The 27,797-nt window shown below is 41.8% G+C and overlaps 1 protein-coding gene across 14 annotated transcripts in view; it reads left to right on the top strand.

The window, feature by feature from the left end:
- The window catches only part of CTNND1 (catenin delta 1), a 47,932-nt gene extending 40,276 nt beyond the window's left edge, over positions 1–7,656 (top strand). For 6 of the 14 annotated variants that reach the window (XM_046016369.1, XM_046016370.1, XM_046016375.1 and 3 more), the window contains 7 exons: positions 249–441; positions 796–910; positions 1,469–1,556; positions 3,773–3,835; positions 4,609–4,712; positions 5,115–5,201; positions 5,489–7,656. In XM_046016369.1, coding sequence (XP_045872325.1) covers positions 249–441; positions 796–910; positions 1,469–1,556; positions 3,773–3,835; positions 4,609–4,712; positions 5,115–5,201; positions 5,489–5,500 — 662 coding nt within the window. In that variant the 3' untranslated portion in view covers positions 5,501–7,656. The remainder of the gene's footprint in view (positions 1–248; positions 442–795; positions 911–1,468; positions 1,557–3,772; positions 3,836–4,608; positions 4,713–5,114; positions 5,202–5,488) is intronic. The other 8 variants (XM_046016378.1, XM_046016376.1, XM_046016374.1 and 5 more) reach the window with 7 other exon arrangements.
- Positions 7,657–27,797: the final 20,141 nt, after the last annotated feature.

Below are 27,797 nucleotides of genomic sequence, written 5' to 3'. Positions count from 1 at the left end.
ATATAAAGTATTCATGTTGTTTCGGTGTGACTAGAGGAGAGAATAAATGAATAAGAAAGACCATGGATTCACGGCTATTCCAGGTCCATTGCTCCTCTGGTATGATAATACTAAACCAGAATGAAGTTGATTCCTGGGGACAGTACCACATTTTCAATGATCAGTGTAGTTAAGTGTAGTCTTGGGCTCCTTACAGCTGAACTTGGTTTGTTCTCCCTGCATACATTTGCTTCGTCTTAATGCTATAGGTAAACATGCTATTCCCAACTTGGTCAAGAATCTGCCAGGAGGGCAGCAGAGCTCTTCCCAGAATTTCTCTGAGGACACCGTGGTCTCTCTCTTGAACACCATCAATGAGGTTATTGCTGAGAACTTGGAGGCTGCCAAAAAGCTTCGAGAGACACAAGGCATTGAGAAGCTGGTGTTGATCAACAAATCAGGGTGAGTTTAATGTGTAAAATGACAACTGGAAGAGTTTGAGTGTGAGGGGGGAGCTGCTAGGAAGGATCGCTCCCCTTTTGCTTTCTAAGGTTATTTTCCCCTTTTTAAATGTAAAGGATGAAGAGATATTGCTCTGTTTTTTGTCATGATGTTGAGCTATCAATTGATAACCTGCTTTTCCATGAAATGTTTTTTTTTGTGTGTGTGTTGGGGACAGAATACAGAGCTTGGTGAATACTTGCTCCTGCCCATTTTGGCATTTCTAATGTGACATTGTATTAGAGAATACAGGTTCTCAGCTTCTTCCCTTGTCTTAACATCCAAATTCCATCTGGTGTTAACTTTTCTCAAAAGGAACCGTTCAGAAAAAGAAGTCCGAGCAGCAGCACTTGTATTACAGACAATCTGGGGCTATAAGGAACTACGGAAGCCACTGGAAAAAGAAGGATGGAAGAAATCAGACTTCCAGGTAGAGCAGCTCTGGGGCCTTAGGCGTGTACTTTTTTGTCCTGGGTCTCATGTACCACTCTGTCTTTGGTTTCTTCTGCTTCACTGTCATGAAAAGTCCTACTTTATCCCAAGTCTCTGTTAGTGAGGAAATCATTTGGCTTACCCCTCCTTCCCAAAAGAGCGGTGCCTATGCTTCATTTGCTGCCCAAACAGCTGCGGTTTTCCTCTACATCACAGCATGCTGTCAGTGCTGGTCGTGACGAAGGAAGGTGGCCTTTTTGAGTTTTCCCCAATTCTGCCATAGCTCTTTGAAGGAATTTGCCAGAGACTGTGTCACCTTCTGATAGTATGAGTGTTTGGTCCCTCTGTTGTCTCCTGAATACCATTAGGAACATAAATAGAAGCTGTAACATCCTAGATTGTTTCACTGTATAGGTGTTTCTTTAACCTGTATGAGTCCTCTTTCGGTAAGAGTTGTATTTGAGAATAGGGAACTAATGGTGTGTGCCCACTGGGGAATAAGACGTGGGTGAATTCAGTGTTCTCTGACGTTGTTGCATTTTATGTTTGCCTCCAGGTGAATCTAAACAATGCTTCTCGAAGCCAGAGCAGTCATTCATATGATGACAGCACTCTCCCTCTCATTGACCGGAACCAGAAAACAGGTACAGTATCCAGGGGGCATACCCCTCTGCTTTTATCCCACCACTGCCGTTCTTTAGTGAGCAGACTGCCTAAGGAATAGAATTTATATTTATTACTGAATGAAGGTAATAATACTTCACCTGGGGATTGTCCGAGGCAGGAGCCCGGGTGGGATCCTGTCCTTGCTTGCAGGCTTACAGTGACAGGGCAGTGAGCCCTAGTTGCACCATATTCTCTCTTTGGGAGAGAATAGACATCTGTCATTGTACAAATGCAAGGTGTACAACACAATGATTTGATATATGTATATATTGCCTAATGATTATTTCTTGCTTTTTAAATTCCCATGTAATACCAGATAACATTATGGGCTGTTGAAAACTTAGAAAATACAGACAGCCAGAAAAATAACAACAACAAAACCACTTAACTTCTATTACCCAGAGATAACTGCTGCTCTTTGTGGTTTTATTTTTTGCCATGTGAGCAAATACATTTTTTCCTAAAAGATGAATTATGTATTTTATTTTATGAAATGTTTTCTTTTTCATGGAATTGTATATTGTAACTCTTATTATCTTGATGACACTTGGCTTTTGCCTCAGTCAGGGCCCTTGAAATGTGGTATGAGGATCCATCCCCATGTCTGTTGACTTTTGTGCCAGTTGTGTCAAAGCCCTGGTGGTGTACACTGGCAGTGATGCCAGGCCAAATCAGTCATCGCAGTCTTTATTGCTGTGGACTCACAACTTAAAAAAAAAAAAAAAAGAAGAGCTTGTTTCACTTAAGAATATACTTGATGGAGTTGTAAAAATTAATTTTACTTTTTCTAACTTTGAGTATGCATCTTGAAAGATCCTGTGCTGCATACAGAGCAAGATGGTTGATATAGTTGGAGTTTCCAAGTGTACGAACCACTTTTTTTATGGACTGTCATTTTTCCTTGAGGGGAAGAAAAAAGGAAAGACCAACTACACCTATTCAGACTTGGATATTTGCTAGATATTTTTCTCAAAAATGAATGCAGTGAGCCTGTCACTTTGAGGAAAAATAAGTGACCATAATTGTCCAAATTTTCAAGTAAAAGTGATAACTTTTTTTTTTTTAAAGATTTTATTTATTTATTTGACAGAGAGAGAGATCACAAGTAGGCAGAGAGGCAGGCCGAGAGAGGGGGAAGCAGGCTCACTGCTGAGCAGAGAGCCCAATGCAGGGTTCGATCCCAGGACCCTGGGATCACCTGAGCCGAAGGCAGAGGCTTAAACCACTGAGCCATCCAGGCGCCCCAAAAATGATGCCATTATGAACCTGGTAACACCCCAATACTTAAAAGACTTTTTATTGAAATCAGTGATAATAGTAATGAATGTGACTTGTTTTTTTGATGTTGTATGATGAAATGTGTTAATGTGTAGATCTGCCTAACTCTGTGAACCAGTATTTTCCAAGTGACCAATGCATGATGTTTCAGAAGCATACATAGGTAATTGACCCAAAGTGCAAGACAGACCAGTGCATTTTAATTTTACGAAGTATGAGGAGATCATTCATTTGGATTCAGGTTCCATATGTTGCTAACCTTAGAGGAACCGTACTTGTTGAGTGTTAGTATACTATCAAAGAATATCTACAGTTATCTGAAAAGATTGTTAAAATTCTCCTTTTTCCAATATTTTATCTGTGGGAGGCTGGATTTTCTTCCTATACTTCAACTAAAATTATGTCACAGTAGATTAAATGTTGAAGTGGATATGAGAATCCAGCTGTCTTCTATTAAGCCAAACTTGAAAAAGATATGCAAAAATGTTAAAAACAACAACAGCAACAAAAACCTGCTTTTCTAAAACATTAAAAGTTTTATGTTGACATGGAATAACTTTTTTTGTTACTTTTAAGTGAAATATGTATTTAAAATCTCTCAGTTCAGTAAAATAGTAATGCATATGGCTTATACCAATGAATCCTTTTTGGTTCTTAATAATTTTTAAGACTAAAAGGGGTCTGGAGGCCAAATAATTTGACAATTGCTGGCTTAGAGTGAATGGTTTTTTACGTTAGGAGTCCTTTGGAAAGGGATCTCTGAGGCCCATGAGGGCTTTGTCTACTTTCTGGCACATAGCGGGTGCTCAGTAAAAATTTGATGAGAGGGAGGGAGGATGAACCAGAGAGCAATTTTTACGAGTATAGAATTTGAAGAGTTGGTTTTTGACCTGGATAACTTTCTGACTCCGTATAGATAAGAAACCTGATCGGGAAGAAATTCAGATGAGCAGTATGGGATCAAACACAAAGTCATTAGGTAGGTGATTAATTCCTGCCTGAGGACATGGAGTAATATTTCACGGGGATGAGAACTGTCTGGCCTTGCGATTTTTTTCTAGCACCTTCACCATTTACCATCCTGGGAGAGCATTCATTGGCTGGACATTTCCATCTGTAAGGATAGGAAGAGATTTAGTGAAACTTCATCTATCTACTTTCTTCTACATTCCCACATATGCAAAGGTTTAAAAAAAATAATAATTCTCTACCCCCACCCCCACTTACTACAATATCAATTGTGGGTCCTTAAATTGTTAAAGCCTTTCACCAGCTGGCCTCAGGCTCCCTCTCCATTTTCCTTCCATGTACTCTGTTTCAGCCCCTACCCCCCCCCCCCCGCCCCGGTCTAATTTGCTTTTTTGTCTTTATACTCTTTTGATTTTGTTCAGGTAATAACCTCTTACTGGGATGCCCTTCCCCTTTGTTTTGCTAAATTTTCTTCATCTCCAAAGCCTTAATTAAGTCCTGTCTCCTTTGTTAAGGTCCTTCCTGACTGTTGGCAGCACACCTTACTGTCTCTCCTCTTAATTCCAGTGCCATTTATAGACAGCTTGCTTCTGTTTAGCTTTATTATCTTATGTCCTACAAGTTCTGTTTAAGTACGGGACCTTAAGTCAAGGACAAGACCTTAATGCCTTTCTGGAACATTTGACAAAGTTTACTTTCCAACAGGGGTGCCTAATTCACACTTCTCTGCTTAATATATAGTGTACACAAGAGGGGACTATCCTGTTGTACTTTTTTCGCTAGATAACAACTATTCCACACTGAACGAGAGAGGGGACCACAACAGAACACTGGATCGATCCGGGGATCTAGGTGAAATGGAGCCGTTGAAGGGAACACCCCTGATGGTAAATTCTCTTTTATATACTATTGTCCTCCTAAGGCTAGTTCTGTTTTGAAACCTCCAAGTTTTGAGATATAGGAAAAAAAAAGTACCTGGTGAAAGACAGTATCCTTTCCTGGTAGGGGTTTTCAGGTAAAGTAGGAGTTTTGACTCACATTGGGATTTCTTGGGTCATTCTGCGACGGTCAGGTTAGGGAAAGGAAGACAATAAATGTGACTAATGCTGATCGATGTATTCTCATACATTACTCTTGTCCTGTCCCTGCCTTTTCTCGAATATCTTGCCCTCTTCTTACTATTCTCTTGTTTGTTTGAGTTGACCAGTTCGGGGATTTTTCCTTAGATCTGGCACACACTCACGAGGTTTCTATTTCCTTACTTACTAACAAATTGCATGTGTTCACAGCAGGACGAGGGGCAGGAATCTCTGGAGGAAGAGTTGGATGTGTTGGTTTTGGATGATGAGGGGGACCAAATGTCTAACCCCTCCATGGTATGTCCTCCAGCCACCCACAAAATCATTTTGAGGAAGGAGGCCCCTGTGTGCCGGCAGTTTGCCAATCATGCTGATCTGATCAGGCCAGAGACCCTAGTCTCAGCCACTTGGAGCTTGGGGGGTGCTGCTTCTGTGATTGTTGCCTCTTATGAGGCTGGGACATGCCTCTGGTGATCGGATTCTCCATTATGTGCTACTTTCCTCTCTCCCGATTTGCTCAACTGTCATTTGGTTCTCCTCATTCCCAATCCTATTAACATCTCTTTCTCTTTTTTTCCCTACAGCAGAAGATTTAGCATCACTATCTCCGCTACATCTGAGCTTATAATATATGTACTTTTATTTTTTGGTGGCGAAATGGACTGATGATTTTTCCCTTTCTTCGCTGGACTATTGTGCCAACTGCCAGGCTGCCTCCTGCCCTTCTAGCCCTAAGTGGCTGCCGCCTTTCCACCAACTCCTAACTTGTTCCAGTGAAGCTTAATTGTCCCTCCTACCCCCTGCAGATCCCCTCCAGTTGCTCCCAAGAAGCCTGACTCAGTTATATGCATATCCCGAGAAACTGCTGCAGATTAGCTCTTTTTACCAGGTCTCTCTGGGACTCTTGTCCTTGTATGGAGGGAGGGAGCAAGTGGGAGTCCTCAGTGGAAGCCATGGGAAGAATTGGAAGTTACATGCAGTATATGCAGTGTCCAGCACTCTGATAAACTGATAATTCTTAATCAAGATTTTTTTCCCTGGTGGGGAAGGGACTTTCATCTTTTTGGAGAATGGGAAGTGTGAGCTCTTCCCTTACCCCGATGACTATTTTTGATTCAAAGAAGGCCAGCAACATTGGCACATTCCACCTGGCAAGGGCCCTTGAGTAAGTGAAGGTCTCCTAGAACTGAGATTAAGAAACCTTGCTCTCCTCATCTCCAGGGCAGGGACCGTCATGGACCTACAGACTCCATCTCTTCTCCAAGCCTCATGACAACCTTGGGTTGCTGCCGTTGCCCCTTACTGAGGCTGTCCTTAATCTTCCTCTTCCATCCTGTGATAATGTCTGCTGACTTGGCCTGGCCATTTGCAAGAGGCTGTAGAAAGAGGAGAATGTATCAAGGAAGACTCTTTGGGTGAGAAGGAGCAGAAAGATGTCTTCTGGGGAGAAGAAGAACCTCTAAGAGGAGTTAGTAGGAATGTACATGAATCAGTCTGAAACTGGCAGGAAGCTTTGAAGTTGGCTTCCCCCCTGCCCTTATGTCTCCTTTTCCTACCCTGATAGCCCTTCCCTCCCTGCCTCTTCCCTGGATTGGTTGGCTGACAAAAGGACTTGATGTACATATTCCCACCCCCTTTACCCTTAAAAGGTGGAGATCGCCCCTGGATTTGCCTCTTCTTTGTGCCTTTGGCCTGGGGTGCATCTCCTCCTTCCCTTCCATGTGCCTTTCTTAGCCTCTGCGGTCTCATTTTCATGATTTTGCAAATTATATTTTGTTGCTTTCTTACCCACTATTGGCCCTAAATAGCAGAAAGGAGAGGTTGACCTAGAGAACCTCAGATTCTCTGTTGGGAATTGATAGAGCCTCTGATTTCAGCCATTCAGCTTTTGCTCAATAGTATATGGTTGGGATTTTGCAAAAATCCTATTCTGATGAATCTCAAAATATGGGAGGAGTGAGTGGTGTGACTCTTACTCCTTAGTTGCTCAAAATTTACTGTAATCTCTGAAGTGGCTGGAGGGAGGTCGCCTTTGTGCCTCCCTCCCTGCCTCCCCTGCCCCCCACCCCAGTACCACCTCCTTTCAGTTTAGTGTTCATTAGTGGGTTGGGCTAGAGGAATCAGCTGCTATGCTGGTTGTTTTTTATTTGTTTTGTTTTGTTTTTAACCCTTCTCCTTTTTTGCCTATTACTCCTCCCATTAATCTAAAAGCTCTGTTCAATGCAACTGGAAATCTTTATCCTTCTCTCTCCCCCTCCCCTTATAAATTGAGGCTATGGGGTTAGAGAAAAGTGCACAACCCGCCACCCCCCTTCCCTTCCCCTATACATTAAAATCCCTTATTTACCACCACCCCCCATTTCTTCCCACTCCTTTTCTGGCAAAAAGGAGCCTTTTCCCCTCTTTGATCCTAAGAACATACTGCACAGGGGAAATTGCCCCCATCTGGACGTGGCTCCACTCTTGGTTTCTCTTCTCCTCTTCTGCTCTTTTCCTGGTGCTCTTTTTCTCGGTGGGGTGTGGGTAATAGAACAGCCATGGGCTTTTGGGGACCTTTAACTATTTTTTTTTCTTTTTTTGTTTATAAAAACACTAAACATTCAATTCCAGAGAACCAAAAATCCCACCTCCCACCGAACACTACTAAGGGGCATGTCTTCTGCTCCATACCTTTCCTGTTTTTCTTTCTCTCTTGTTAATGCTTTTAAAAACAAATGAGTTTTTTATATAAATAAAGTTTTTAAAGTGTGTATGTGGGGGGTCTGTGTCATTTCTTCACTTCAAGCTGTATCTCTTCCCTCCTTTTCATCTTGGTTACTTCCTTATATGTATCTGGGTCCTTCTTCTCTCCAGAGCAGCCAGAAGGGGGTTATACTAGGATGGAATTACTGTGAGTTCAGTCCCAACTCTTACCAAGCAACATTCTTTTTAATTACATGTGAGACATTTTTCCTCTTAAGATTATTAAAAATTAAATGTGGTTAAGTAGAGCACAGGAAACTTATTGCTAACTTAGATGGGAAACTGAAGTATAAGGAATTAATGACTTTCTTAGTCACCGGAATTCTTTTACAAATTCGATAAAATGAATGTTGAACAAAGCCCATTGCAATACATGGTCCTTTTGAACATTTTAACATTTATGACTAGAAGGTTAGACGCTACCAACTCCAACTGCCCTCCCAGTAAGAAAATGTGTAATTAAAAGGCTCATGTATATAAGTGAATACTGGGCCACAGCGTTGCTTTTCAGGCTATCCGTAATCCTTCAGTAAGAAGACAAGGGACAGACCTATAGCTGCTCTTGTGTCCTACCAAATAATATGTGGATGGGTAGCAAACACTTGCTGGGTTGCTAGGGATTGTCTTTACTGCAGAGGCCACGGATTAAGACCTATGGAAAGAGACATATTTTTATGGGGCCCCTATTTCCTATTATATAATTAAACTCAAGAATTTATGTAAAATGCTTGCTGTATGCCCAATCTTTAGATTAAAAATCTATAGCTTCTGATGATGGTCATGTCTCAATTTTTGTTGAACTAGGTCTTGGGTATAAAAGCTTTCTTGGGCTAGTGAGACCAGGAAATCTAAGCATTGTAGCTGGTCCCTTTTAAAGCTTGTGTCTCACAGTTGTAGTTTTAGACTAGAAGGGTGAATCACAGAGCCAAAAAGCTATCAGAGTTTGCTTTCCAAAGGGGTTTGGTAGCTTCACTTGAGATGGTTTTCTGTCTTTATGGAAAAAACAGGCGACTGGTGAATAGCCTTTATTTCTGTTATAGTTATTATCCACTGATAATTGAGCTATAAACAGAACTTACTGGTCTCCCTCCTCCCTGGGTTGGTCCATTTGTTTGATCTCATTAAATATTTACTGAGCATCTTCTATGTGCTAGGTGTTGTGGATATTAGGGTGAGAGAATGAAACAGATGGACACGTCCTCTTTACAATCCATGTGAACCCTGTGTGATTAAGATTTGTGGTCTTCTATTTAAGCTCTGGACCCAACATGGGGCTTAAACTCAGGACCCCAAGATCACGTGAAAGCCACTTGCTCCACCGACTGAGTCAGCCAGGCACCCTGATTTGTGGCCTTTTAAAACATTTCTCTGCTCCTACCTAAAATACGGTGTTAAACAGAATGATCAGTAAATCCCCCTATATCTCAAGTGTCTTGACACCGATTTAGGAATGCTTGGAAGCCTTGCTATCTCCTGCTAACATCAACTTTAGGAATCCCATGGATTTTGTCAAGATACGCTGATGATGTTCTTGAACCTTGAGAGCCAGCGTGAGTTGTTTTCTGGAAGTGGTTATAGATGATGCTCCACCAGTCTTCTATCTCAGTGAAACCCCCCCCGCACATGTTTGTGAAATAGCCAGCTGTAATGGGTCCTGCTGAGACATACTTTCTGACTGCTCAAAGCTATGACCTCACTTGGCCACTTGTTCTTTCTTGCTGAACTTAAAAGTACTTTGTTACAAAGTGGAAATATCTCCCCCAGGAAGAACTAAGGACCAGCCAGTCTTTCTAGGTCATTATTTCTCAGTTTTGTCTTTCTATCTGAAGTATAAGATAGTAGAGATTCATCTTGGTATTTTCACGGATAGACTTAATAGACCAACTAGACCTCACCTTCTGGATCTGAACAAGTACACAAGAATTACCTGGGAACCTTAAAAAATGCAGATGCCTTTGTTCCATTTCCAAAAACTGATTGGAAAAAAAAAAGTGACTCAGGAATCTGAAATCTTGATAAGTCATCTAGGTTATTCTGATGCCTGTGGTCAGTTAATTGGAACTTGAGACCGTGGTCTAGTTAATGACTTAGTTTAAGGTTTTAGCCTCAAACTGGAATCCGGGATAACTGGCTCTAATGGCACTGGCACCATTGCTAGTAACATGGTGTGCATGATGATAATCACAGTACGGGAGAATTCGTAAAGAAAACTTGATTTCAAAGTAATGAATTGGTTATAGTTGAATTTGAGATAATAGTGATAGGCTGGTGTGTAGGCAGGAAAGACTTCTTATCTTACAAACTGTCGTACAGATAATATCTAGGTTGCTGAGAGGTGAAGCTAGTCCTTGATATGGGGCCTGGTAGTACAGAGGGAATCTTCTGGAGTTGCTGACTTTGACGAGCGTGTCACTTCTGGCCACAAAGGGTAACTGGACTGGAGAGTATGTGGCCCCATTGGCCAAAGCCAGGGAGGTGTGTCTGGAAACTTAAACCACTCCTGAAAGGCAGGGTACCTCAAAAAAGAACAACAAAAAAAAAAAATTGTAGGAGTGAATTTCTTTTACTTTCCTGTTGTCTGACAGTCACTTAAAGCATTAGGTCTTAAGCTGACCCATGTGGAAGTTAGAGGCAGACGTGTATGAGAGAAAGCTGGAGGAATTGAGGTAGGGAAAGCATGAAAATAATCGTGTTGTCTGTCTGCATTATATCCTGACTTAGTCATTTCCCCTCTTCATGTGGTCTGAAGTGACCAGGACCAGCTATCCACAAGTGGACGAGTCAAGAGCTTTACACTTACCAGTATACATCGTAAGAGCTATAAACATTATTGTAAGTGTGGGGTTTGATTTTTTAGCTGAGGAAAAAGTGCTACGTTTCTCTCCATATACATCTCTTTGTTGAAAAGGACAGGTTCTTCCAGTGAGGATGCAGAAGAGAATAAATCTTGCTGTCTTTCCACAGATACTCTAGTGTTAATGGGCACAGTCTGAATGCCCCGAAGGTGGTTGTCCCTGAGGAAAAGAAAATCCGGATTATTTGTGGTGAAATTGTGTGAGGCACTTACTCAGCTCTTGTCTTGACACCTTTTTCCCTCCACCTTTAAGGCAAGGCAAGGTTAGCATTGGTCTTTTGTGAACTTTGGGCTCTCGGTCTTCTTACAACCTACCCTTCTCAGAATCAAGGGTGGGCAGAGTATTGTGCCTATAGCTGGGACTAGTTCAGGCTTCTGTTGGCATTTTGGGTAGATTAGATCATCTGAAATGTCATTTCAGCAGAAACAAGCAAGATGCTGGGTAAATATATTTATAAATAATACTTATGAACACATTGACGAACAAGCATAAAAATAAGTAATCTAAAGATCTTCAAAATGAAGTGAAAACTGGAATCCTAAGAAGTAAGCAATTGCTAAAAGCTAGCTTTTACCCAGAGTTTTTGCCAAACTCAGCAGACTTTAAGCATCTATTTTAGTGACTATACAGGGTGTGGGAAACAGGAAATGAGTTTTGCAGGTGACTCCAGGTAAAGCTGGAATACCGTCAGTGTCAAGGTGAATAAGAAATGAACTCTATAGAGGGGAGTAGCAAGGAACACTTGTCTCACATGGTGCTAGCCAGAAGGAAGAAGTACAGTATCTTCCCTGAGAATTCATAACCACAAGATGGCCCTCTGTGGGTTTTCAGTACAAATTTTTGTGCACTGTCTGTGTGGTCCAAAAAATTGTAAGTGGGAATTTAAAGTGGTACTTAGTTGGTTATGCCCCAAGGGGATTTCCAGAAGCAAATGCAGTCCTGGTAATGGTTCAGTTCCAACAGAGAGACTCCTAAGGCAGATGAGCAGTCCTGCTCCAGAATGATGATGCACAGAGATAAGGCCCCATAAGTGAAGAAGATGGACAGAAAGACACAGAGGCCAATCCTTAAATACTTCAGATGTTGGCATTTTCACACAGATTGTAATGAGATAACGTTTTGATTATAAACTAAAACAAGTTTGAAAGAGAGGATTGCAATCAGATTTGAAAAAAGCCATTTTCAATTAGGAGAAAGACAAAGTTGAATTAAAAACTTAGAAGAAACAGGTTGGAGAAGTTGAAGGGCTACAAGTGAAATGGAGGGTAGTTCTCAACAAATTATCCAGAATGAATTCCCCAGAAGAAGAAAGAGAAGGAAGAATGGAAAACAGCAACGATGTCGAGGTTGGGGCAAGAGAATAAGATTTCATGTACGTTATCTGAAGCTCCAGGAAGAAATATAGGAAGAGGCAATACCCAAAGATAGGGATGGCAGATAAATTGTCAGATTTGGTGAAAGGCACCAGACCTCAGATTTAGGAATCCTAATGAATTCCAAACAAGATAAAAAAGCAACTTACTTCTACAGACAGGGTGAGATGCAGAAAACAAAGTCTTGAGCAGCTAGAGCAAAAACAAACTACCTGTGGAAAACAGCCCAGATGGGTAACTTTTCAGCATTAACAATGAAAGCCAGAAACGTGGAATTCTAACCATTCATCCTGTTGAGAACAAAAGAACTGTTATCATGGAAATTGACAATTAGCAGAACTTAAAGAAAGGGGGCTAACAATATTTTTGGACCAAGGCAAGGTTTGCCTTTCAGAAAAGGTAAAATCTACAGGATGTTGAGGCAGAAGGAAAATGATCTCAAGTGGTAAACGAGATTCAAGAAAGGACACTAAACAAAGACTGGTAAATGTTGGTAAAAGAAAGAAAGCATTAACGTAGAGCAATATGCAGTTTGTGAGGGGGGATATGGACTGGAATGAAATACTGGACAATAGCATGTCAGTTGGGGTGATGACAGTGCTAATTTAATCTCCTTATATTTGGGGTAAAAGATACTAACAAGACTTGTGTGGAACTATGCATATTAGCTAAATAGCTGAAGAACAGACAGCATATAAGTTCCAAACCATTCTCCCCCCCCCCCGCCCCCCAAAGATTTTATTTATTTGACAGGGAACACAAGCAGGAGGAGTGGGAGAGGGAGAAGCAGGCTCCCCGCTGAGCAGGGAGCCCCGATGCGGGTCTTGATCCCAGGACCCTGAGATCATGACCTGAGAGGAAGGCAGACACTTAACTGAGCCACCCAGGCACCCAAGTTCCAAACCATTCTTAGGAGGTAAAGAGCCTACCTCTCTTTCATAGCTCTGGGGCAAAGTGTGTGGTCAACGAAGTAGATGTGTGCAGGGAAAGAGCAGTGAGTGAAGTGTAAGAACGGGGAAAGAGAAGAGTCAAGCGATTTCCATTAAAGTGAAGTTAAAATTTAAATGAAGATTATTTGTTGGCTGATATGTGAGTTGGTCATCCTGACCTAAAGACAGAAGGTCAAGACAGAATATTTTCCTATTTTGTTGACATAGTTGCTGATCCCTTGATACAGTCTTATCTGCCTGAGTGGCCTCACTATATCCTGATAGGGCTTGATTCAGAGTAGGGCTGAGCTAAGGCTGGAAGCTGTCTCTCTGACACGAGGGAGATGTACATTTTGGGAAATGAACCAGAACTACTGGTTCTAGATTAGAAGAGTTCAAGGGGGAGCACTGGACTCTCTTTTTTTTTTTTTTTTTGAGAAAGTATGAGGAGGGTGAGAGGGTGAGAGGGTCAGAGGGAGGGGAAGAAGTAGGCTCCCCACTGAGCAGAGAGCCTGACAATGGGGCTTGATCCCAGGACCCTAGATCATGACCTGAGCCAAAGGCATGCTTAACCAACTGAACCATCCAGGCGTTCCACACTGGGCTCTTTTAGCTCAGCTCTGGGTCTTGAGTCATTTCCTGGGCTCTAAGAGGGACTTAGGACTCAGGGATGTCGTTTCAAATTTTGGGTTGTTGATGGATCTCTGTGACACACATTTGTAATATGCATTCCTTTCTCTTTTAAAGCATGTGCACCTGCAGTTGAACGCATAGATTTTCCATGGGACCAGTATGTCTAATGTCTTATTCAAGTGCCTGTCGCTTTACTCCATTATTTATTTTCTCTTTGTTGGAGTTAATACCTCTGAAATCTAACTCATAGGTTTTTGAGATGATTCAGAATGATAATACTGGGGGTATAGCTCAGTGGCAGAGCATTTGACTGCAGAATGATAATACATATAAAAGAACTCCGCACTAAACTCAGGCTCTGGAACCAGACTGCCTGAGTTCAAGTCCTTATTCTGCTACTTGGCTGTGAGACTTTGGGCAAATTTCTTAAGCTTTTGGTGCCTTTCATCATAGGTAACATGGGAATAATAATAACTTACCAACAGGGTAACTATGAAGATTAAATGAGATGGTGCAGTCGCACTTAGAACAGTGTGGGCACAGGCTGTTAACCGTATTGTCAGTCTATCAGCCACCAGGTACCTCTCCTACATATTTGTATGTATAATCTATGTTTAGCTGTGTTCGTGCTCTGCTCAGTGTCTGTGTGCAGCTACTTTAGGGATGATTTCAGGGGCAACCCAGATAAGAAGCAAGTGGTGTACATGTCTAGCCTCTGGCTGAGGAAGAGCTAGTGGTAGTCGGTCGCTCCCTGGGTACTTAGGACTCTTCTGTCCCAGCCCCATTCTAGATGTGAGGACATTTAGGAATGAGCCTTGCAGAATTTACAGTAACTGCTGAGAGACTGCTCTGCCACAGGTCCGGGTGGGCATGTCCTTTAAAGCTGGCAGTGCTTGTGACATGTAGGTTTTTCCGTTATGCCTGAAGCCTTGATACATACTTTTCTTACAGAACCCATGAGATATACCAAGAGATTTAAAGGAAAGAATGAGTAAAAAGCTACATGTGTGTGGAGGGAGGGGTGAGATAGGTGATGGGCCTCAGAGAGTGGACTCGTGATGAGTGCTGGGTACCGTATGGAAGTGTGGAGTCTGTGTGTTGTACACCTGCAACTAACAGGACACTATGTTAACTAACTAGAATTAGAAAAAGAAGATTCAAGCAGCGTAGGCATTCAGAAAAGTTAGTGCAGTAACTAGATGGATGTCAGTGCTTTTATCTAGGTGTTTTGGTTTTTTTTAATGTTACTTTCCAAGGCAAAGATTTTATGAAATTAAAATGAATAATGAAGCTTAATCAGAAAAAAGCGACACGTAGTTGCTATACGCTAGGCCCTAGGCTGGTGATAGAGATGTTGCAGTGACCACACACCCTTGTCCTCAAGACACTTGTGGTAAACTACCCGAGAGCAGAGGTTTCAGCAGTGAAGTGACCAGGTCACTAGCTAGAGAGAGTAGTATAGGAGGCAAAGGACAAGATGACCAGTTAGAAGGAACTACAAGATTTCTAGGCAAGAGATGCTGACTTAGACTAGACCATAGTGTAGAGACAAAAGTTTATCAATTTTAGGTTTGTTCAGCAGTGATAGTAATAATAGCTAATATTTAGTGCTTATTATTTCTGAGATGTTGAATTCCTTGAGTATATTAACATTCAGTCTTCATATCAACCTTATAAGGGAAATGACATGAATATATATAGTAATAGCAAATATTGGGGACCAACCTTTGTGCTAAAGGCTTCACATGCATTATTATTTAATATTTACTACAACTCTCATTATCCCTATAGAGCAGTTAAATAGCTTGCCTTTGGTTACACTCAGTGGCAAAAGTCAGACTTCAGTCAGATTTGTTGGATTCTAAATCCCTTGGTGTTTTTTTTTTTTTGTCTTTTTTTATTGAGATATAGTTGACACATAACATTAGTTTCAGATGTACAATATCATGATTTGATATTTGTATATATCGTGAAATGATCATCACAATAAGTCTAGTTAATACCCATCACCATGCATAGTTATAAATTTTTTTTTCTTGTAATGAGGACTTGTAACACCATGTTAGCAACTTTCAAATATGCAATAGAGAATTATTTTCAATGTATAGGTTAACCTATAGGTCAGATTTTAAGCCATGGGAGCATCTAAGCTATGGATCAAGGAGTGTTCATGTGAGAACAGCAGAGGGTTTAGATGCCAACCCTGGTGTCACATCAATGTTTAGGAAGGGAAGGGAGATCCTGAAAAAAAGGGCTAAAAGAAGATCTGGAGAGTCTGTTTCCTAGAATGTTTGATGTCACTAGGGGCTTAAAACTAGAGAACTGTTTGGTTTAGGAGCACTTCACTTTTAAAAGAAGCCTGCAGGGTGCCTGCACGGCTCAGTCTGTTGAGCATCTGACTCTTGATTTGGGCTCAGGTCAAGATCTCAGGGTTGTGAGATGGAGCCCCATTGGGCTCTGTGCCCAGCGGGGAGTCTGCTTGAGGATTCTCCCTCTGCCCCTCCCCCTGCACTCTCTCTCTCAAATAAATAAATAAATCTTAAAAAAAAAAATACCTGTATGGCTTCCTGGTGTGAAGAGAAGTAACTCAAGCCAACAGTAGGGTTTGCTTTGATCTTTCATCTTTGGATATTGTGTTTGTTTTTCTTCTAATCTTCCTTTAGTGTTTGTTTGGATCTTGGTCTGAGGTTTGGGGTCTCGGGTCTTGGAACCCTAGAGGGCATGGATTCCGTCTTTTAACTCTTCCTCCCTTTAAGGTTCAGTATCCTGAAGGACGACTATCAGTTGGACAAAATGGGCAATAGCTCAGATTCTTCCTACTTTCATCCATGTAGCTAATTGTCCTGTCTTATCACTACTCCTCTCTTGCCCCTTGATCCCTCTCTTTCTTTGCTTTCCTCTTCATTTCTCTTCCACTGTATCTCTGGTTGCTGCCACTCCAGACCTGTACTCCCTGGTAGCCTGTCAAGAAGCACAAATCTCTAGTTCTCTGCCGGTGCCCTGCTCAGCGTAGCCCGTAGAGCAGGGCCATCTTCCATCCTGTGGCTAACAGAAGGAAGCCACTTCATGGGAGGTACCCCCTGGAGCAAAGTCTTCCTTGCAGAGCAGAGATTCCCAGCTCACTCCAGATAGGGATCCTCAAGGAACAGCAGGACGTGACCTGGAAATGCATGTCCATCCTCTTTACTCTTTCCATCCAGGGCCCTTACTCTGTGGCTCCCACTGATTACAGCAGACTTCCTGCCACATCACCCCATGCTTTCAAGGGTCAGTTGGGCCCAGTGCAGGCTGGAGACTCGTCCTCCCAGAGCAGTTCTCCCCCTATGAGTAGAAATAAAACACCAAGCACAGAGCACAGCGGGTACTGGATGTATGAGTACATGGTAGCCGCCTGTGATGGACGAGCTAATGAATGGGTGCCCTCTGCTGGCAGAGCCTGTCACCACCAGGCATCTCCACCTCTACAAGAGGGCGTGTGCATTCACCCCTGTACCTTAAACCCCCTCCCATTCTGCCTCATATGTTGATTTTTTTTTTCTTTTAAACCTTGGTTTAAGTGATAAAAGCTTATATAGCTTTCTTCTTCCCAAAATTTAGTACAAAAGATTATTGAGCTAAAATTCTTCATTCCCTTTTATGTCACTCCTCAGGGATGACTACTGACAATTGGTACATATTCTTCCAGATGTCTTTCTGTATGTGGTTATACAATATATGCTTCTTTCTAATGGAATTAATGTACGCATGCTATAATACTGTTCTGTAATTTTGTTTTCCCATAAAAATACGTCATGGACATCTTTCTACTATATCTAGGTCTCCCTTGCTTTCCTAGCCAGTTTACTTCTGTAAGTCTGCCACAATGTTATGTTAGACCCTGGCACATTCGTGCTTCTGGGCTAACATGGAGTTCAAAAGCCCAGTCCTTCAGGAGATTGGTCCCTCTCAGTGGTCCAACCTACCAACCTCACCCCACCTCCCCAGAGGATTTGGAAATAAGCTTCCTACTGCTCTGTGCCCCTGGGCAGAGATGCTAAGCATCATACCCTCTCCATCCCTCAGAACACCTGGAGGGGTTTGACTTTTTTACTTTGATTTCATTTGAAGACAGGAGTTGCTCTTCCTGACATCTCCAGGCATGATGTGAGTGCGAGACAGGAAGTGGGATGTAGTTGTCTTTTTGAGTCCTGGCTAGCCATTTGAAGGCTGCAGCCTGCTTCTGACTTGCTACTGGTGGAATTCGTAGGACCTTGGGCCCACTTGATTCTTATTATGTCTCTATACTTCTGAGAAGACTGACTTCTAGCTCTCCTCTTTCAGCCTGGTTAATAATGTCTGACTGTGGACACTTGGGCACTCAGTTCGGAGTTCATCTTTACTTCTTGTAGGTTGTCTCGAATTCTGATAGTTCTCATTCCAGTGATGGGTACTTCATTGCCAGTCAGTTGCTTTGTAACTTTCATTCTATATAATGTCACTTAAATGGTACTTTTCTAAACTGAAATCCTGACTCCATTAGTATTTCATTTATCCTGCTAACATTTGTTCAATAACTATTTTATAACCAAAAGCTGTTCCTGTCTTTGAGGAATTCCAGTGCTAGGGATGGAGGCATTAAATTTGAGTTAAGGAGATAAACATTATTATAAAGATGACTTGCTAGCATTGTAAGAGGGGTAAACTGCTTGGAAGGAGGGCAAGGCTTCCCTGTGGTGGTAATATAGGTTGGTTTCAAAGGATATCTAGGATTCCACCAATTGGAGAAGGTATGAAGTCATGCAGGTCAGCAGGAATAATGTGCAAAAGTACAGAAGTGTAAAAGGAATATGGTTCACTGGATATCCTAGGTGAGGGGAAATTCCTCTTTATGGAAACATTTCATCTAATAAATGACAAGAGTGATCAAAGTACAATATCATCACATTGCAATCCTTTATAACTAGATCTTGGGCACTGAGCATCAGCAGCTGCTAACGTCACAAAGAGAGCCACTCCGACACCATCTGCAGAGTGGTTCTGGAAAAAAAAAATCCTGAATCTGATCAAATCCCAACTTTGTAAGAAATATAGAGGATGGAGGAAATGTTAAACTATACCATGGGGATGCAGTTAGCAAAATGGGGGAACGACAGAATAGGTGACCCATTTTATAATGATATCATTATAAAGTGATATAATGATTTAATGAGGACAAAAGATGAAACGATACCTACGGATGAAAGTCACTGTTTTGTCTCAATACGTGAGTTTTAATTTGGATCCTGATACAAGGATGATATTTTATGACATAATAAGAAATTTAAACACTGGACACTTGATATTACCAAGAGATTATTACTATTTTTTAGATGTGGCAGTGGTACTGTGGGTTACATATACCTAATTTCTTGTCACTTTGAGCAATGTGATGAAATTTTAATGGAGGAAATGTTATGAGGAATTTGCTTCTAGTAGTATGAGGCAAGAGTAGAGGGACGTATAAATGAAGACTGTCTGTGAGGTGATAACCACTGGAGCTGGGCTATGAGTATATGGAGGTTTATTAATATTCTATTTGATTTTTACATTTATTTGTAATTCCCCATTGGGGCACCTGGGTGGCTCGGTGGGTTAAGCCTCTGCCTTCGGCTGGGGTCCTGATCCCGGGGTCCTGGGATCGAGCCCCGCGTCAGGCTCTCTGCTCAGCGGGGAGCCTGCTTCCCCTCCTCTCTCTCTGCCTGCCCCTCTGCCTACTTGTGATCTCTGTCTGTCAAATAAATAAATAAAGTCTTTGAAAAAAAAAAAGATTTTATTTATTTAGGGACACCTGGGTGGCTCAGTGGGTTAAAGCCTCTGCTTCGGCTTGGGTCATGATCTCAGGGTCCTGGGATTGAGCCTGCATCGGGCTCTCTGCTTGGCGGGGAACCTGCTCCCTTCTCCCTCCTGCCCGCCACCTTCTCTGCCTACTTGTGATCTCCGTCTGTCAAATAAATAAATAACATCTTTAAAAAAAAAGTTTTATTTATTTGACAGACGGAGATCACAAGCAGGCAGCGACAGGCAGAAAGAGAGGAGGAAGCAGGCTCCCTGCTGAGCAGAGAGCCCAATTGGGGGCGGGGGGGGGGGGACACCTCAATCCCAGGACCCTGGGATCATGACCTGAGCTACAGGCAGAGGCTTTAACCCACTGAGTCACCTGGCATCCCTGTTTGTTTTTAAATGGTGATCACTAATTTGGGAGCTAATTGTTCTAGGTAGCCAAGACACAGGGCCATGTAGATAACAGCAAGAAATAGGACTACCAAGTGGATGGTGATGGCAGCAGTGATGCTTGCATTATGAAGCTTTTTTCCTGTCCTACGTGGGCAAAGGGGTTCAAACCACCATGGAGACCTAGGGTTCTGTGGTGATGCCTCCTGAGCAGCCACAAGGATGGGAGAGTGGCTGAATAGAAGACATGCCAGTTCCCCTACACATTTTAACAGCTTCGCTTCTAACTGCTTTATTAAATTGGGCTTCTGGGTATTATTTCAAAACAAGATTCTGCAGCATTAGAGTTTTCTCTAACCACTGGGGGAACAATTGAATATTTTAAAGGCTGTCACTTGAGCTGTAGTGCAGAAAATCAGAGATACGGATATTAGCTACGAGACTATTATGGTGTCACAAATAAATGAAAAATTTGTTTAGAGGAATTTAGCTAATGAAGATTTAGTCCAGGAAGTAAAAATATCCCGTGAGAGTACATGCAGCCCTCAGAAGGACAACAATGAGCATGAGGAAATAATGCTCACTCTTCTGACGGCAAAGTCAGTCTCTGAGCACCTGCTTAGGGATGGGCTGCTCCCCAGCTCCCCCTCCTAGCTCCTTCTTGGCTGAGCACCAGGAGAGCTCCCATCCTCATGGCTGTAGTCTCAGCCTCACTGATGTGCGTTTCTAGCCTGGTCCTCCTGTGTACCATGATTTATAGTGTAGGGAGGTAGGGAATGACACCAGGTGCTTGGGCTCATGGTGACCTCTTCTGTCTTTGATGCCCCTGTCTCAGCTACAGCTGCTTCAGATATGCCCCCACCACATTCACCTGACCATATTCTAGCCTAGTGTAGCAGTTTTAACTCCAGAGCTTAAGACTTAACAATGAACTCACTTTTCTTCCCTTATCTCCGTAACCCAGGGATCTCTCTTCCTAAGAGTATCCATTGACCTTCCCTCCTGTTTGTCTCCCCTGGAGCTAATATCTCCCTGATTCCTGTGCCTTTAAGCCACATAACCACACACCAAATTGCCTATGGCTAATACAAATAAGTGTTCCAGACCTGTAGGGGAAAATAGCTAAGTTACATCCTTCAGGGGCCTCCAGCCATTGGCTTTCACAGTTTCTAATGGTTTGGCTTTGTGGGCTGTTTTTTGTTTTCATTTTTGTATTTCAAACTTTGTCCTTGCCCCTGTGACTTGATACTTGAATGAAGCCTCCGTAGTTGTGTTTGTGCTCATCAGGATGGTTCTTAGCCTTCTGGAATTATAGAACTCCTTGAGAATCTGAGAGTTATGGACCTTCTCTAGAAAAGTGTGCACACAGCATTTTGCTTATAATTTCAGAGTCTACATTTTTAAAGCTGTGCTCAGTGGATCAGGAAGCCTTTTGGTGGCTGTGGTAAGGACTGCTTGATAAACACACAGTGTTCTTGCATCTGCCCCAGACATACTAACTCAGAATTTCTGGAAGTAGAGCCTAGGAACCAGCAATTCAAACAGTATCCCTGGTGATTCTTAAGTATGCTACAATTTGAGAAATGTCTATTTCATCTCTGCCAGCCACTTAAGGGTGGCTACAGGGGTTCAAACTCTGCAGTCTGGGTCCTCCTTCAAAGAAAACAGCTACAGTTGACCCTTGAATAATGCTGGGGTTAAGGGAAGTCAAATATCCCCATGTAACTTTTGACTCCCCGAAACTGAACTACTAGTAGCCAACTGCTGAAACCGTATTACTAATATAAACAGTCAATTAACACATATTTTGTATGGTATATGTATTATATCTGGAATTCTTACAATAAAGTAACCCAGGGAAAAGACAGTGTTATTAAGCATATCGTAAGGAAGAGAAAATTCATTTACAGTGTTGTATTTATCAAGAAAAATCCACGTCTAAGTGGACCGATGCAGTTCAAACCCACGTCGTTCAAGCCGTGCTCTCCTCCAGGGCTACAGTAAAACCACTGCTAGGAGAAGCTCTAGAGCCAAACAGTGGGGCTGGGTCTCTTTCATTTTCAGGCATAGCTCTGGATTTGGAGAGCCACATTTCCTTCTTTCCTTTTATCCATCTTCCATCAATTCTTTCTGTGCTCACCTTCCCCAATCCAGAGCACAAGGTCCCCTGTCTGGAGATGCAGATTCCCACCCAAGGCAAGATGTCCTGTGCTTTTGCGTGTTTGCCTCATGTCGGGCGTGTTATTCCTGTGGGTAGCCAGTGGTTCAGTGTGAGAGGGACGGGGCCATGGGATAGAGGGATACAGGAAACTGACTTAAAGAGTTAAGCCTAGTGCTGGCTGGCCCAGCTATATGCTACCAGTTTGAAACTGATGACAAGAGTAGGGTAAATCATTGGGTAGCTTTCTTGTAACTGATTCCTTTTACTGCTATTAAAGAACAAAACAAAACCAAAAACCCCCTTTAAACATAGTTGAAAGTAATTTAGAAAGTGCAAAAAGTTTCTTAAAAAAGGCAGAGGTAAGTGTGTTGTACTCTTAGGTCCTGCCACCCTGAGGCAACCACTATTAACATTTTGGACCCTTCCATCAAGTATTTTTCTATTAAAAAAAAAAAAACTTAATAGAGTGTCTACAATATAAACAGCTGCTTCTCTTGTCTAACATTGTTTTATAACATTTCCCAACTAATTCTTCAAGACCATAATAATATTTTTTCATGGCTGCATGATATTTAATCAAGTGGATATACCATTATTTGTTTAACTTTTGCTTGGTTGTTGGATACTTAGATGTAATAATTATGTATAGTATTATAATTATGACATAATAAATATCTCTGTGCCTAAATCTTTGTCATCTGGATTATTTCCCTGGAAGAGGAATTTTTGAGTTAAAAGTACCAAATTATTTTCCAGAAATAGTGGCTTACCATACTTGGAAGTTGTTCTACATGACAAAAACACTTCAGAGGGCTTTCACAGGAGCAAGTATTACCGTGAGAGGGTGGGGTCATTAGGGTTGAGGGGCCAGGATAGTTGGAAGCAACTTCCTTGTCCTCTGAGGAGGAGGGGTCTACTTTGTTAATACTGGAAGCATAACATTTCAATCCTGTACCACCTTCTCCCAGACTTGAGGCTTGAGTAAACATCCTGACAAGAGCTCTGGACTATGACCCCCAACCTAGTTTGCCATTGTTATTCTACACTCTCTGGAGACTTGCCTCTGCTGGTGTTCTTTCTGCCGCTGTCTTTTCCCTCTGGCCCCTCTGCTGGGACTACTGCTGTCTTGTTCCCATGCTGTTCCTGTCTTGAATTTGAAGCCCTTGTTGGCCAACTCTGGATCCTCAGCCCTACTAACCAAGAGGCTTTACTCTTTCAATTTCTTGCCCATCCCTCCATTCAGGAACTTGGAATGTATTCCCCAGAGAATGAGCTGGGGAAGAGTCTCTCGCAAGTAAAACTCCAGGGTCCTATCTTATCCTACAGCTCCCAATGTGCATTTGCACATTAGGTCCCCCCCTTTTGCCTACTACACCCTAATTAATAAATGAACACATCTCTAAAATTTCCTAAGGCTAAACCGTTGGAAGTATTGGTAGATTAAATTTAGATTATGTTCCAACATAGGTGAAAAACACTTGGGAACTTGTCCTCTTTCTTCCTATAACCAGTTGCATGACCACAACTGTGTGCTCTGTGTGCCCCAATTCCTCATGTATAAAATGAGTCATTTGGGTATTGTAATATTTAGGTTCCTGTTGGCTCTGATAGTCTATGATCTTAAAAGGAATAGGCTTGCTTTTTTGTTTTTGTTTCTTAAGATTTTATCTATTTATTTGACAGAGAGAGACACAGTGAGAGAAGGAGCACAAGCAGGGGGAGTGGGAGAGGGAGAAGCAGGCTTTCCGCTGAGCCGGGAGCCCGATGCAGGGCTCAGTCTCAGGACCCTGGGATCATGACCCGAGTCAAAGGCAGATGCCCAATGACCGAGTTACCTAGGTGCCCCTAGACTTGTTTTGTTTTTAAAGATTTTTATTTATTTGAGACAGTGTGGGTGTGTGGGATGGGTCGGCATAAGGGCAGGGAGAGAAAGAGGGAAAGAATCTCAAGCGGACTCTGTGCATAGGGTGGAGGCCAACCCTGAGATCATAACCTGAGCCAAAACCAAGAGTCCCATTGAACTGACTGAGCCACCCAGGTGCCCCAGGGAATAGACTCATTTTTAAAGTTCACTGTACGAACCAGGGACATGGAAGGTTAAGAATAAAGATGAACTTATGGGGTGATGAGTAGGTCAATTGTAATTCAAAAATGTTAACTGAACCAGCAGAAGTAGGTCCTACTGTACCTAAGAGTATGATAAAGTATCCCGAACGAGTGAGGGAAGAAAAGTCAGTGGATGATGTCGGGAGTTAACAGTTAGAAGACTTCTCAGATTTCAGTATTACACAGAATGATGCTATGACTCTAAAAATTCTCTCTACTCTCCTTGTGCAATCCTTCCTTCTCCTGAACCCCTGAACTGATATTTTTACTGTTTCCACAGTTTTCCCTTTTCCAGAATGTCATGTAATTGGAATCATACATTATGTAGCCTTTTGAAATTGACCCTTCTCACTTAGCAATATGCATGTAAGTTTCCTTCATGTCTTCTCATGGCTTGATAGCTCTTTTTTAAAAAAAATTACCAAATAATATTTCATTATATGGATGTACCAAGTTTGTTTATCCATTCACCTACTGAAGGATATCTTCATTGCTTCCAAGTTTTAGCAGTTCTGAATAAAGCTGCTATAAAGATGCATGCAGGCTTTGTGTGGACAGAAGTTTCCAAGTCATTTGGGAAAATACTAAAAAGTGTTTTTCTTGGATCGTACAGTAAAAACTAATGTTTAGTTTTGTAAGAAACAACCAAACTGCCTTCCAAAGTGGCTGTACCATTTTGCATTCCTATCAGTGATGTACGAGAATTCGTGTTGCCCCACATCCTCACCAGCATTTGGTGTTATCAGTGTTTTGGATTTTAGCCGTTCTAGTAGCTGTGTTGTGGAACTCGTTGGTTTTCGTTATTTTTTTAAGTTGCAATTCCTTGATGATGATGTTGTTGAGCAGCTTTTCCTATGTTTATTTGCTATGTTTATGACTTCTTCAGTGAGGTACCTTACAGATCTTTTGCCAATTTTTAAATTGGGTTATTTGTTTTCTTATGGTTGAGTTTTAAGAGTTCTCCACATATTTTTGGGGTGCCTGGCTGGCTCAGTCAGTAGAACATGAGGCACTTGATCTCAGGATTGTAAGTTCAAGTCCCATGTTGGGTATAGTGATTACTTACAAATAAGATCTTAAAAAAAATAAATAAAAGAGTTCCCCATATATTTCGGATAACAATCCTTTTTCAGATGCGTATTTTGCAAATATTCTCTTTCAGCCTGTGGCCTGTATGAAAATTCTTTAATTTGCAAACTTTTAAATGACAGACTTGACAAAAAAGGAAAAGATATGTAAAAGTACTCATACATCTAACAGTTCTCTACATAAATAACCAGAATAAAATGAGACATGACAAATGGCAAAAATTTAGCACATATTTAGCACATGGTTAATGTGCTTACCATATAAAAAATTTATATAATAGTTGGTCAGAACCCTTGAAAGAATAAATAAAAAAAGATTATAGAACTAATAAGTATATGGAAAACTGTTGACTCTTGCTACAAACAAAATAAATGCAAATGAAAATGGTGATAAGGTTCTCACACATTGGGGACTTACCAAATTAGCCAAAGAATTTCCAATGCTGATGTCTAATATGTGTTGAAAGGTATTCATACATTGCTGACGTGTCTAAATTTGCTAATAAACTGAGGTCTCTTAAGATGTCAATAATGAAGCGTAGTTGTCAAGAGTGCAAACTTTGGACTTGTAAAAACTTAATCATAAATCTGACTCTGTCCTTGTCCTTAATATTGGGAAAACAATGCTGCCCATCTTGTGGGGTGGTTGTGAGGTCTGAATGAGAGAGTACCTGTACGACACTTGGAAGAGCAACTAACCCATGCCAGAAGCCTAGAAAACACTAGTTTTTATTCTTAGTAGATTCGTTGTAGAGTCGGTGATCACTGGAGGTTATCCTGGTGCTCTTTAGATCCTAGTACATGGACAGGGATTGACCCAGAAGGGAAGGGAAATTTCACCAAGGTTTACTGAGTACCAGCTGCATGCCAGAGGCTGTGACAGAAGCCTTTTCATATCTTGTCTCACCTAATGACATGACATTCAAGGAGGTTGATACCCTTGTCTTTACTGTAGAGACAATAAAATGAAGACTGAACGGACAGATCACACAGTAAGTGGCAGAACTGAACTTCCAACTCATTTACATCTGACGCTGTGCTCTTTCATTCTTCTTCTTATTTTTTTAAGATTTATTTATTTGAGAGAGAGAGAGAGAGCACTATGAGAGGGGGTGAGGGGAAGGACAGAAAGAGAGGGGGAGAGACAATCTCAAGTAGACTCTCCTCTGAGAACAGAGCCCTGTGCAGGGCTCCATGTCAGGACCCATGAGATTGTGAGATCATGACCTGAGCTGAAACCAAGGGTTGTTCACTCAACCAACCGAGCCAGTCAGGCACCCCTCTTTCCTATTTTTTAATGAATAGGATATTCAAACAACATAGGAATTAATAAAATTTCAAAGCTTTTCTTTATGCCTCTCTACCCACACTCCTATTTTTATTTTCCACAGAGAAACATCCACTGTTAAGAGTTTCATCCAGGGGTGCCTGGGTGGCTCAGTCAGTTAAGCCTCTGTTTTCAGCTCAGGTCCTGATCCCAGGGTTCTGGGATCGAGTTGTGCCTCGGACTCCTTGCTCAGAGGGGAGCCCCCTTCTCCCCCTGCTTGTCTTGCTCTCTCTCTCTGACAAATAAATAAATAAAATCCTAAAAAAAATAAGGCTTCATTCAGAGACTTTCCTGTATGTTTGTGTGCCTAAAGACAGGTGCCTCTAGGTTTGCACTTTCCTCCCTCCTTCCCTTCATTCCTCTCTTCCTTCTTTCCTTCCTTCCTTAAACAGTGACAGTTCTGTGTGTATTGTTCTGAAACTTAGCAGTATATTTGGGACATCTACCCAGATCAATCTTTATGCATAGTATTCTATCATATGGCCCCATAAATTTATTTACTCTCTTCCTATTGATAGACACTTTCATTGTTTCCAATTTTTGCTTTTTCAGAAATGTTTTGTTGACTATCCTTTTGACCATCTTTGTACATATGTGAAAGTAGCTCAGTAGTATAGATTTCCAAAATTGGAATTGTTTGATCAGGCAAATCTCCTTATAATATCATGTTGGATTTTGGTCCTGCCTCGATCACTTTTCAGTGATATAGAGCATCTGTGATGTTTACCAGAAAAAGTGTAATGACAACACTAGGCTTATTCTTTCCCACTTCAAACCAATTCCACCATACCCTGACAACCTGAGCCTATTCCGATGTCAGAGAAGATGGAGAAGTCCTTTCATAAATTAGGGAGTGATAGGAAGTTATTACTACTTGGCCATCTCCTTTAGCCTCTTAGAATGAATGTCTTTAATTCTTTTATTTTTATTTTTTAAAATATCTTATTTTTTTATTTGAGAGAGATAGAGTGAGAGAGGGAGAGAGAGAGAGAGCATGAGAGGAGAGATGTCAGCAGGAGAAGCAGACTCCTTGCTGAGCAGGGAGCCCAATGCAGGACTCGATCCCGGGACTCCAGGATCATGACCTGAGCCGAAGGCAGTTGCTTGACCAACTGAGCCACCCAGGCGTCCCTTAGTTGTTCTTCTGGCTTCTTACTTACCTTTTGTCAGTGGGATGGTGAGGAGTTGTGCTGAGTTCTGAGGGCTCATGCTTCCACTCTTATCTCCTGTGACTACCTTAGATTATGAGCATGTATTGGAGGATGGGAGCTACAGCTATCTATAGGGTATAGCCTGGGCTCTTGAAGTGAGATTATGCCACATACATAGGTAAGTCTCAGACTCTTGCTGTATTCTTACCCATTTTTATCCACTGTTGTGCTGCAGACTGAAACATTAACATGAATTGAGCTGTATGCCCGTGGCTTTAGTAGCTGGCAGTGTGCTGAGAACAGTGGTAAGAGACTTGTACAGAAGTTACAGAGATACTA

This window comes from Meles meles, chromosome 8 (genome assembly GCF_922984935.1).
Source record: "Meles meles chromosome 8, mMelMel3.1 paternal haplotype, whole genome shotgun sequence".
In the NCBI taxonomy this organism is placed as follows: domain Eukaryota; kingdom Metazoa; phylum Chordata; class Mammalia; order Carnivora; family Mustelidae; genus Meles; species Meles meles.
The sequence above is the reverse complement of the archived record's forward strand: the minus strand, read 5'-3'. Positions and strand labels throughout refer to the sequence as shown.